Source organism: Ochotona curzoniae, unplaced genomic scaffold (assembly GCF_017591425.1).
Source record: "Ochotona curzoniae isolate NIBS_2020 unplaced genomic scaffold, NIBS_Ocur_1.0 contig_908, whole genome shotgun sequence".
Lineage (NCBI taxonomy): Eukaryota > Metazoa > Chordata > Mammalia > Lagomorpha > Ochotonidae > Ochotona > Ochotona curzoniae.
Window position 1 is genome coordinate 7,521,899 of NW_024466607.1, and position 12,643 is coordinate 7,534,541.

General features: G+C 51.9%; 1 protein-coding gene across 2 annotated transcripts; it reads left to right on the plus strand.

The window, feature by feature from the left end:
• Positions 1–2,147: 2,147 nt before the first annotated feature.
• ZNF35 (zinc finger protein 35) lies at positions 2,148–12,248 on the plus strand. Of its 2 annotated transcripts, XM_040995280.1 has the most exons (4): positions 2,148–2,170; positions 4,221–4,539; positions 5,506–5,650; positions 10,877–12,248. In XM_040995280.1, the coding sequence occupies exons 2-4, from the start codon at positions 4,345–4,347 to the stop codon at positions 12,115–12,117; spliced, it is 1,581 nt and encodes a 526-aa protein (XP_040851214.1). In that variant the 5' UTR covers positions 2,148–2,170; positions 4,221–4,344; the 3' UTR covers positions 12,118–12,248. The 2 variants fall into 2 exon arrangements, with proteins under 2 accessions (XP_040851214.1, XP_040851215.1); XM_040995281.1 differs by lacking the exon at positions 2,148–2,170 and having other exon boundaries at positions 4,147–4,539.
• Positions 12,249–12,643: the final 395 nt, after the last annotated feature.

Sequence of the window (12,643 nt, forward strand, 5' to 3'; positions counted from 1 at the left end):
CAGAAGAAGCTCCTGGCTCCTAGATTCAGATCAGCTCAGCTCCAACCATTGCGGCCACTTGGGGAGTAAATCAGCGGATGGAAGATCTTTCTGTCTGTCCTTCTGTCTATCTGCCTTTCCAATAAAAAAATCTTCAAGCAAATCTTTGCAATAAAAGATTTTAAAATAATGGGTGTGAGGGCCTGACATGATAGCCTAGTGGCTAAAGTCCTCACCTTGCATCTCTCAGGATCCCATATGGGTGCCAGTTTGTGCCCAGGGTGCTCCACTTCCCATCCAGCTCTCTGCTTGTGGCCCGGGAAAGCAGTGCAGATTTATTTATTTACTGGAAAATCAGATTTGCAGATTTCCTTCTCCCGAAGGAAAAACAGAAGGATCTTCCGTCCGTTGGTTCACTCTCCATGTGGCTGCAACAGCCAAAGCTGAGCTGATCCAAAGGCAAGAGCCAGGAGCTTCTTCCGGGTCTCCCACACGAGTGCAGGGTCCCAAGGCTTTGGGCCGTCCTCGACTGCTTTCCTAGGCCACACGCAGGGAGCTGGATGGGAAGTGAAGCAGCCAAGACATAAACAAGCTCCCATGTGGGATGCCGATGCAATCAAAGTAAGGACTTTAGCTACTAGGCTACTGTGCCAGACCCTAAAAACCTTTTGAACAACTGCTGGTAGAGCAACTAGATATGAAAGACAAAGTTGGAAAAAATGACACTAGGACCTGGGGTCAAGCAGAGAAGGTCACCTAGGGTCAAGCAGAGAAGTCACCTAGGGTCAAGCAGAGAAGGTCTTAGATGAGTAGGCAGTTCCCAAAGTGTAAATGGCAAAGTAGTCGATGACAAGATATTCAACACCACTAGTCGTTAGGGAGATGCAAAGTAGTATGAGATCCACTACAGACCTTTCCGGAAAGAAAAAACTACTGATTAGTGACAACCCCAACGCTGGAAAGAACACAGAAAAACTGAATCTTTACATTGTTGGGTGTGAAAAATGTTGCAGCCACTCTGGAAAAAGTTGGGCAGTGTTTTTAGGAAGCCAGTTCTGCACTTGGCATCTCGGAAATGGTGGCCCTGAGCTTTTGTCCTGGAGAAATGAAAGCGTTGACACGAACGTCCACAGCGGTTATTACCTGCGACAGGTAAGACCTGTGGGTGACCCAGACAACCTTCATCGGGTGGCTAGAGCAGGCTGTTGTCTGGGCCATCAAGTGAAGTGACCTGTTGGCAGCTGTAAGCCTCAGATCAATTCCAAGCGAGTGAATGATGTTGTGTAACAGCGGCAAGCTCAAAAGCCTGCACACCGGACGTCTCCATCCGCAGAGCATCCGTTCAAGAGAGGAAGGAGAAATTCGTGGTTGTCAGAGGTGAGGGAAAGTGGGGGAGGAGAAGGGACAGGGCTCCACGGGGGAGGTGACTGCTTGGCACCTGGTGGTGAGCATGCCAGCCTACCACTGCTATTTCACAACATGTCTGTCACGTTCCTGACTTGAGATGTAACCGCTGGGGAGACAGGCTGAAGGCTGCTGTGTCCTTGATTACAAAACAAAGAATCGACAAGATGAAGCAACACTGGCCGTGCAGTGTTGTCAAGGCGATCTGGGGAGATCTGAATATGTAATCATATGTAAGTAATGTTGGCATTACCTGTGAGAGTGAGACTTAATTCGGATGTTATAATTATGGGATGCCTGCCCTACTAATTCGGCATGAAGCATTTTAGCGTTCACAAGTTTCAAAAGCCTGTTTTTAAGTACAGACGGATAAGGCAAACGTAGTTCATTGTCAGCTCCAGGTGTGGGACACAGGTATTTGCCCAACTCGCTTTCACCTTTTACGCACTATGCCGTATTTTCGAAATACACTGTTAGGGAGAAGTTATCAGGACTTCCTACAGATTCATGTCTTGTGGCATCCAGGCTGCAGGGGAGCACCTCTCGGGAGCCCCGCCCAGCCTGGGCATGTCCCCGGCCTGGGCAGCCTGGGGCGTCCACGCCATCCCCGGGTCCCGAGCAATCACAGACTCCCATCGAGAAGAAAGCACCTCCGAGATTCCTAGAGAGGCTGGCCTGGCGACTTGGGGAGCCGGAAGCCCATCCCGAGGCACTTCCTGTCCGGTCATTGTTCTCGCGCCGGTGGGAGCCGGGGGTCGCGGTCCCGCCAGTGTCCTGGTCCGGAGCGGTGAGCCCCGCCGGGTCCTCTCGGAGGCCCAGGGCGCGCGGGTCGGCGGGAGGAGGGGAGCGGGTCTCGGGCGGCCCGCCGCGGCCTTCCCTCGGGGGTCCCGGCCGTCCCGAGGGTCGCGGTGCCTCTCGGCGACGGACTCTCCGGCCCGGGGAGAGCAGGTGCGCGCAGCCCGAGAGCCGGGCCGGCCGGGCGGGCGGAGGCGGCCGAGGGCCACGGCCGGGACGAGGGAGAGGGCTTCGCGAAGGGACTCATCGTGCAGAATCAGGGCAGGGCTGACGGTGCTGCCTCGAGACAGTGTCCACTCAGAGTCCCTTGAGTGGCCGTGCGGGCCAGGCATGTAATCTCTTCGAGAAACACGAAAGCAAACGTAATAAAACTCTGCACCCTTCTCTAATAGAACCTCCGGACTAGGAAGAATGCTTCTCCCTTTTCATATTTACTCACAAATTAAAAATAGACCTGCTGGCCCCGCCGCGGGAGAGAGCACCTGGTAGCCATGGGTTCTGTGGCTTGGGAGGGTGTTTCTGGAAAGCTATATGACAACACATAGCAGCCATAAACTCATTGACCCAGTCACCACTCCCAACCCCGCATTTATTTCAAAAGTAATAGGGCAGCAAAAGGAAAATTGCACCGAAAAAGCTCTGTGAATGGTTATTATCAAGAACAGAAACTAGGGCCGGGAGATAGCCTGAGGGACTGAAGTCCTCGCCTTGCACGCGCCAGGATCCCATGTGGTCACCAGTTCTGGTACTGGTGGCCCGACTTCCCATCCAGCTCCCTGCTGGTGGCCTGCGAAAGCAGTGGAGGACGGCCCAAAACCCTGGGACACTGTGTCCTGGGAGACCCAGAAGACGCTCCTAGCTCCTGGCTTTGGATGTGGAGCGCAGCTCTTGCCTTTGCAGCTGCTTGGGAGTAAATCAATACATGGAAGATCTTTCTCTCTGTCTCTCCTCCTCTCTGTATATTCAACTTTGCAAAATGAAATAAATCTTGAAAAGAAAACAGACTAGAAAGGACTTCCCTCTGAAGGGGTGGCTGGTCACTGGGGAGTGCGTCAGGATTGTGGCTGGCCATGATTTACAATACTGTGTCAGGAGGAGGGAGCCCTACACCGACCCTGCATTCAGATTACTAAGAATATGTGTAAAGTGTGGAAATCGGCATCAAAAACCAAACCAGGCATGTTGCTGAACAGGGTAAAGTGTGACCTGATGCGTGTTTTTAAAAGTAAGCAACTAGGCCCGGCATAGTAGCCTAGCGGCCAAAGTCCTCACCTTGCATGCACTGGAATCCCATATGGACGCCAGTTCTAATCCCAGTTGCCCTGCTTCCCATCCAGCTCCCTGCCTGTGGCCTGGGAAAGCAGTCGAGGACGGCCCAAAGCCTTGGGACTCTACACCTGTGTGGGAGACCCAGAAGAAGCTCCTGGCTTCAGATGGCTCAGCTCTGGCTGTTGCAGCCAGCTGGGGAGTGAATTGTTGGACAGATCTTCCTCTCTGTCTCTCCTCTCTGTAATCTGCCTTTCCAATAAAAATAAAATAAATCTTAAAAACAAAGAAAGCAAGCACCCTGTGTGCCAGTGTTGCATGTAAATGCAGAGGAAGTGCTGTAGGATTCCCGTATAGACTGATGGAGTGGGCGTGACTGTCTAATTTTATGTGTTTCTGTGTTACTTGATTAGTTGAGTAAACATGTATCAGTATCAATTTTCTTTAAGATTATTTTTTAATTAGGAAGTTAGAGGAGAGACAGAGAGAAAGATCTTCCAGCCACCAGTTCATTCTCTAAGTGACTGCAACGGCTGAAGCTGAGCTGATTTGAAGCAAGGGACCAGGAGTTTCTTCTGGTTTTCCCATATGGGTGCAGGGTCCCGAGGCTTTGGGCCATCCTTGAGTGCTTTCCCAGGCCACAAGCAGGGAGCTGGATGGGAAGTGGAGCTGCTGGAATTTGAACTGGCGCCTATGTGGGACCCCAGCAGGTGCAGACTCTCTGGACTCCTGACAAGTCCCTGCTCTCAGCTCACAAGTGTTTTCTGCTTTCTCAGTAGACTGTTTATCTGGGCCCCGAGAGGAAATTCCAGCAGAAGCTTTTGAAGTTTGCAGGTTAGATGGGGTTTGGCCTCCGCTGGGCGTCCCGAGCTCGTGCAGTGCCTCCACTGAACAGAGAAGATGACTGCAGAGTTGAGAGAGCCCGTGGCTCTGACACCCTGGAGCCTCGTGAAGGTCAAGGAGGAGGAGAACGAAGAAGAGGAAAGCTACTTGAGTCAGGCAGCCAGCCAGCCAGCGAGTGCTGAGAGCATCCCCACTTGGGCCCCCGTGGAGGACTGCCCGCCAGGCCTCCAGGTGGCAGGAGAGGAGGAACAGGTGAGCGGCACCTGGGGAGGGAGCCGGGAGGGGACCCCCCCAGGTGGTTTCACAGGGCACTTCCCATTGCTGCTCACACTGGGAGTCTGGTCGCAGGGGTAGGATGCCATCCTTTGGCGTGAGGTATGGCATTTGGTCCTGTGTGTGACCCGGTGCTTCCCACACTGCGTTCCTGCGGAGCTTTTACGGAATCTGCCGTCTGCACTGTGCTGCCTTCCGAGGGCGTCGCCATCCCCAGGTGGACCTGACTGGCTGTAGTTTGAAAACTCTGCAGGCAGCCCTGCTCGGGGTTCCAGAACACCCGCAGCACCTGCTGCCCCGTGGTCTTTGTCACTCTGATCCGGAATCCTGGCGCACAGAGTGCCTGTGTCTTACAAGTTCCCAGGTGATAGGGGTGCTGCCAGTCTACAAACCGCACTTGAACTTTGAAAGATTCATCGTATTTATTTGTTTGAGAGAGTGACAGAGGCAGAATTCGAGAAGGTGAATTGCCATCCACTGGTTCACTCCCAGATGGTCTCAGTGGCCAGGTCTAGGCCAGGCAGAAGCAGCCCAGAATTCCTTCTGGATCCCCCACGTGAGTGCAGGGGCCCAGCACTGAGGCCATTTTCTGCTGTCTTCCAGGTGTTTTAGCGGGGACCTGGACTAGCTCTCCAGAGTCTTTCTGTAACATCCGTCATTTTGCTTCTTTGATCTTCAGAGTCTAGAAAAGTCAAGTCCGAAATCTGGGCTGGTGTCCCCTTGTCACAGACAGGGTGGGCTGGATGCTTGAGTGAGCAGTGAGGCCGACTCCACGGGGTGGGAGGTGACAAGCTGGCTTCTCTGGGTGCGGGGAGACCCTTGTGTCCTCTTCCAGTGTTTATTTTACTGTCAGTGACCTCCAGGAATAGGTGCCTTTGTCTTCCTTCTGCAGGTTGTGATCACCAACTGTCCCCTCCAAAATCACCTCTACCCACTTGTCTCTAGGGCCGGAATGTGTTCTGGAACAGGGCAGTAGTCCTGAAAACAACGCAGGACGCACCTGCTGCCCTGCCCCTCAGCGGTTCCTCGTTACCGGGGACCCTGTGCAGAAGCGAGACGCTGGAGAGCCACGGGGGCAGGAACTGTCTCGGTAAGGTTCACCTCACTGTTTCAGAGCGTCCGCCCTGGGTTGGAGAATTACGGAGAAAGAAGTCTTCCATCAGCTGCTTCACTCCCAGATGGCCATGCGGCTGGGGTTGGGCTGGTCTGAAGCCAGGAGCTTCTTCTGGGTCTCCCACGTGGATGCAGTTGCCCAGACACATGGACCATCCTCTGCTCTTTTCCTAGGCACTTTAGCAGGGAGCGGAATTGGAAGGAGAGCCGCTGGGCTTGTTTTGGTTGCCATTTTTGATGCCCCTGCTGCAGGTAGTAGCTTTAGCTGCTATGCCACAGCACTAGCCCACGGTTTTGCCTTTTATGCTATTTGCTTAGTGGAGACTTATTTATGTGCCCACAAGTAAACACATGTCCTGTCCACGTGCTTTCTGGTTATCCCGAGTCTGTGAGCCTGCAGCAGAAGCCAGAGCCATGGCAGGGGCGGTGAACTTTCACGTTGAATTTGAGGGAATGTTTGAAGATGTTCTGGTGTCGTAGACTTTTGCACAGATTCTAGAGAATGTTGAGGATCTGTGTCAAGCAGAATGGTGTCACAGCTCATGTCCTCCTAAGGGTGCTGGTGTCTTACCGCCTGCTGCCCCTAAGCCGAGCCTCGGGGCAGGGCAGCAGAGCTGAGCAGTGACCAAGCTTGCTTTGGCGGAATGACGCGTGCCCATAGATCAGCAGTGTGAGGGGTAGGGGTTGGGGGGTGCTGCAGGGTGCTCACGGTCTCCTGAACCCATTCTGTTCCTTGTAAGATTCCTTGGGTTTGGGGTGACCAGTGCCACGCAGAGGTTTCTTGTCATTAATTATTCCTCCAAGTGCCAGCCCTGCTCTTCCTACATCCAGCTTTCCGTCGCACCGGGTCTGGCACGTTGCTCTGTGTCACTGCTTGCTAAGCTCACATTACCAGAAGCTGTACTTGTCCACTCCAAGCGCTGCCCCCTTCAACAGGAAGGACCCACGGTCTTCTGAACACTTTGCCTATTGCTAATGAATTTGTTTGACAGGCAGAGAGACAGGGAAGAGATTTCCTATTCTGCTGGCTCACTCCCCGAGTGCCTGCAGCAGGCAGAAGCGGGCCATGCTGACAGCAGGAAGTCAGATCTTCCACATGGGGGGCCGTGCTACTAGAGCCCTCCCCGCTGCCTCCCGGAGTGTGCATCGGCAGGCGCAGAGCTGGCACTCGAGCCCAGACACTGCAGTGTGGAAGACAGGAATTCCAGCTTGCAGCCAAGCAGCTAAGCCAGCACCTGTCTCAAACGTATGTTTGAATTCTGTCTTCCACAGACTTCGAAGTATGCTCTTATAAAACATAATTGCAAGGGCTGGCACTGTGACATAGTAGGCAGAGCCTCTACCTATGGTGCCCACATCCCATGTGGGTGCCAGCTCACTTTCCAGCTGTTCCAATTCTGATCCAGCTCCCTGCTATTCCAAGGCAGGGCAGTGGAAGGTAACTCAAGTCCTTGGCCCTTGCATCCACATGGGAGACCCTGAGGAAGCTCCTGACTCCTGGAAAGAAAGAGTATTGATTTCTTTTTTTTTTTTTTTTTAAGATTTATTTATTTCTATTGCAAAGTCAGATATATGTAGAGAGAGAGGAGGAGAGACAGAGAGGAAGATCTTCCATCCATTGATTCACTCCCCAAGTGAGCGCAGTGGCTGGAACTGAGCCAGGCAGGAGCCAGGAGCTCTTCCCGGTCTCCCACACAGGTGCAGGGTCCCAAGGCTTTGGGCCATCCTAGACTCCTTTCCCAGGCCACAAACAGAGGGCTGGATGGGAAGTGGGGCTGCTGGGATTAGAACCGGCAACGAATGGGATCCCGGCGCGTTGAAGGCGAGGGCTTTAGCCGCTGGGTCACCAGGCCCATTGATTTCCAACCTAACAATGTACCTGTGCTCTGGTTAGTCAGATAGTTTTTAGTTTATTTCTTCGTTATTTCTGTGCTTCTATTATTTTTTAGTTAAAGTAATCCTAGATGTTCCAAAAAGGAAAAACCATTTCAGAAAACCAAAATTATAGATCCTGGGTCATTGACCTATTAGTCTTTTTGCTCGAGGAGATGGAACTTACACACACAGAATGAACCATAATCTTCTTGTGTTTAGATCAGATATTTATAAACTATTAAATAACCACTTGCATTGAAACCGCCAAGGCTATAATTGTACCTGGTTCTGTGATGATTATGCCAGAAGACATTGTTGAGACATGAGCTATTGTCTCTGGTATTGGCTGCAGTCGCTTTAGTGGTTCCTGTGGGCTTGAGGTTGGGGTGCAGCCGGGGGCTGAGGTGTCCATTTCCTGGGTGTCTGCGAGGCCCCGGGCTCAGCAAGCACGGTGAAAAGGGAGGTTAGAGGTGGTTGTGGTAGGCATCAAAGAGATGGGATACTGGACATTCAAAGATGCTGAAATGTTTCACGTAAAAGTTAAAATTATAAAAAAATAATAAAAGCCAAGAGAGAAGAAAGATGAAGAGGCAGTAGGGGAATGGAGTAGTGAGAAGGAAAAAAAGAAAAAGATACAAGGGCAGTGAAACTACAGGAAGAAATACTAGATTTATGAAGTAGAACCGTCCTGTGGTAGAACAGAAGTGACAAGGACAGCTTTAGTAGTTTCTGTATTGTGGGCGCCATGTCTGCCACTGTGCTGTTTCTTTTCTTTGACACTGGTCCGTCTGGTCTGAATGAGTGGGATGGAATGTCGGAATGCTGTGTTCTTTTTTTTTAAGATTTATTTTTATTGGAAAGGCAGATATACAGAGAGGAAGATCTTTCATCCAATGGTTCACTCCCCAGAGCGGCCACAATGGCCGGAGCTGAGCCAGTCCAAAGCCAGGAGCTTCTTCCGGGTTTCCCACGTGGGAGCAGGGTCCCAAGGCTTTGGGCCGTCCTCGACTGCTTTCCCAGGTCACAAGCAGGAAGCTGGATGGGAAGCGGAGCTGCCGAGATTAAAACCAGCAGCCATATGGGATCCTGATGTGTTCAAGGCGAGGACTTTGGCCGCTAGGCTATCGCACCAGGCCCCAGAATGCTGTGTTCTTAACTGCACAGTCCAGTCATGCTGCTGTCCTTCCCCAGTAGTGTTTTGTACTACTTGGACATTCTTGTCCTACCCACTCCTGTCATTGGTTTAAAGTCACTTTGTCTGTGCTGGTAGGAGTGTCCTCCTCCTGCATGCCACCTTCTCCCTGGGCAGTGGACAGGTGCAGCATGACCTGCAGCTCACAGCTCCGCTTCTCCCTTCTAGTTGACGCCACCAGTGGGAACACCTCCCTCCTCTACAGGCTTGCCACCTGCTCCTGCTGGCTCTCGCACCCCTTGTCATGTAGTCTGAGTAGTTGTCCTGAGCTTGGTTTGATTCACAAGCATTCAGTTAGGGTTCCTTCTACGTCTGCCAGCACAGGTGCCCATTCTGGGTGATAGAACAGTGGACGGGAGACACACAGGAAGAACTGTACTGTATCTGACAGAAGGGCTCCTCGCATACCATGAGCGTGCACAGGCAGAGTGGAGGGCCCAGGGACTAGTGAGGGTAGGACAGCGTCAGGCTGCTTTGGTGTGCTCATGGTGCTTCCTGGCACTTGGCTCAGGCTGTGCCATATTTCAGCAAGGATGACTTTCCTTGGCATAGTGCTAGGCTGGCCCCTTGACATGAGGCTGAGAGTTTGCTGTTCTTTTTTTTTTTTTTAAAGATTTATTTTTATTATTTTTTCATTGGAAAGGTGGATATACAGAGAGGAGAGACAGAGAGGAAGATCTTCCGTCCAATGATTCACTCCCCAAGTGAGCGCAACGGGCCAATACTATGCCGATCCGAAGCCAGGAGCCTCTTCTGGGTCTCCCACGCGGGTGCAGGTTCCCAAAGCTTTGGGCCGTCCTCGACTGCTTTCCCAGCCACAGGCAGGGAGCTGGAAGGGAAGCGGGGCTGCCGGGATTAGAACTGGCGCCCATATGGGATCCCGGGCGTACAAGGCGAGGACCTTTAACCACTTGCGCCACTGCGCCAGGCCCGAGTTTGCTGTTCTTTAAACTCTCTGATGTAGCTTCTCATCACCATAGCAGCTGCCACCCTTCAGGGTTCAGCTCCTAGCCTCCACCGCACCCTCATCAGATCGAAAGTCACCACAGACCTGTTCCATACCCTGCGCTGTGTACTTGGCATAGAGTAGCTCTGTTAGTCATGTAGTCTTCAAGGGCAGATACTACTGGTATCCCTGTTTGATGGCTTAGAAAGCTCCTATTCAGAGAGGTTAAGTAGCCTGAAGTCATGCAGCTGGGGTAGTGACAGAGCAGGGATTTGAAACCACACAGCCTGACCCCAGGATCTCTGGTCTTCACCTCTGTGCTGCACGACTCCTTGTGCAGGTGCTTTTGGCCGCCCTGCTGCTTTGACATCTAGTGTAATCCTTCCTGGGTGTGCTTGCTCTTGCTTCAGTATCCAGCCTCCTTAGATATTGGCCTACCAGGTCTTTGGTTACAGGTAGAGAATCTACCTGATTCAGTGGTGGGTTGTAAGTGGATCCACACCACGTGGCTAAGGTAAGAAGGCAAGCCTAGGCAGAGGCTGGTGGCCTTTGTGACTGGTCTTCACTAGGTCAGGTGTCAGACCACTGAAGAGCACCAGCTGTGTGCTGGGGCCCTGGAGCCTGCAGCAGTAAGCTCTGAGTCCCGTGAAGCAAGTCCAAGTGCTGGAAAGGTACGGGCTGGTGAATTCTGCCCTGAGTTTGGAGGGGATGCAGACCCTGCAGAAGAACCTCCAGAGGAGTGCTCACGGAGACGGGGATCCTTTCCTTTCTTTAAGATCTGTTCCCTTGAAAGGCAGTGAGAGAGAGAAGAGACGAGATCCTCCATCCCATGGTTGGCTTGCCTCATGGCCACAGAGGCTGTACTGGACCACACCAAAGCCAGGAGTCTTGAACTCTCCTGCACAGCTCCACCACATGGTGGCAGGGGCCCAAGGCCCATCTTTGGCTGCTGCTTCAGGTGCATTAACTGGACCCAGTACTTAAAGCTGGCACTCCACGATGGAATGCCTACATCCTAAATAGCAGCTTAACCTACTGTACCACAGAACCAACCCCATGGATTCTTTCCTTAGATGAGACCACTTTACGGAGGCAGTGACCTCACACGCTGCTGACCTGTGTGAGAGAATGACCTGTTTTTTCTCTAACTGGAGAAAGCTAACATCTGCATTTTCTGTGTCTGACATCAGGTGCTGAGACGAAGAACTCACAGTTACTGGTTCCAAAAACTGAGAAATGTGACGAAGCTGAAAAAGCACTCATTGTGACAGGAAGGGTGCAGAGGGCTGAAGGACCTGAGTCGGGAGAAGCCTGCGGGAAGGGGAGCTTGGGAAAGAGGCAGAGAATAAAGAAGGAAAGGAAGGGCTTCGGACAAGGCACAGGGAGGGGCTGTCACTTACTTCAAGGCTTCAAAGAAAAGGAAGAGCAGAAATGCAAGAAGCCTAGAGGGAAATACAGTGTTGGTTCTGGCCCAGCTAGAAACCAGAAAATCCATCCTGGGCAGAAGCCCTTCATGTGCAGTGTGTGTGGGAAAGGCTTCAGTCAGAGCGCCAACCTGGTCGTGCATCAGCGAATCCACACGGGGGAGAAACCCTTCGAGTGTCACGAGTGCGGGAAGGCCTTCATCCAGAGCGCCAACCTGGTCGTGCACCAGCGAATCCACACTGGACAGAAACCTTACGTTTGCTCAAAATGCGGGAAGGCCTTCACTCAGAGCTCCAATCTGACCGTGCATCAAAAAATCCACTCCTTGGAGAAAACCTTTAAGTGCAGTGAATGCGAGAAAGCCTTCAGTTACAGCTCACAGCTGGCTCGTCACCAGAAGGTCCACATCACGGAGAAATGCTATGAATGTAACGAGTGTGGGAAGACGTTCACGCGGAGCTCCAACCTCATTGTCCACCAGCGGATCCACACTGGGGAGAAGCCCTTTGCCTGTAACGATTGTGGCAAAGCATTCACTCAGAGTGCAAATCTCATTGTGCATCAGCGCAGCCATACTGGCGAGAAGCCATATGAGTGTAAGGAGTGTGGGAAAGCCTTCAGCTGTTTCTCACACCTCATCGTGCACCAGCGAATCCACACGGCGGAGAAACCCTATGACTGCAGCGAATGCGGGAAGGCCTTCAGTCAGCTCTCTTGCCTTATCGTCCACCAGCGGATCCACAGCGGAGATCTTCCGTACGTGTGTAATGAGTGTGGGAAGGCCTTCACATGCAGCTCGTACCTGCTCATCCATCAGAGAATCCATAATGGGGAGAAGCCCTACACGTGCAGCGAGTGCGGCAAGGCCTTCCGGCAGAGGTCGAGCCTCACTGTGCACCAGAGAACCCACACCGGGGAAAAGCCCTACGAATGTGAGAAGTGTGGCGCAGCCTTCATTTCTAACTCACACCTCATGCGCCATCATAGAACCCATCTGGTTGAGTGATAGGTACGAGTGGAGGCCCTCTCACCTTTGGTGGGAGCCCGTTAGCCCCCCAAAATGAGACACCCCTTTGCTCTCTGCTAGAAACAAAGCCCATGGCCTTGCGGAGTTACTGTTTTCAGGAATGCAGCACAAAAGACAGGCATTTCAGAGGCTGATCTAAAAATAAGCACTAAAGGCAAGGACCACACTTGAACTGGAGCCTAAGCACTTACATCGTCTGAAACTGAATGTGGCTTCCTGAGGAATGAGTGAGCCATACAAAGCTGACTGATAAAGATCCTATTTGAAGAAAGGTCTTTTTGCATAATTTTGTGTTTTAAAATTCTGGTAATTGTTTAAACAACACCAGACAGATTGATGAATTCTGAAGTTTTGAACCTTATAATATGTCCAGTATTTCAGGTTAAACAGTTTCTATTAAGGAGACCACTTGGGGTAGCAATTCCACAACTCACCTATAAAAATGTATAAGCTCTCCATTCCCTAGGTAAGTTCTTAAGTAACCAGTCAAAGCAAAACCTATTAG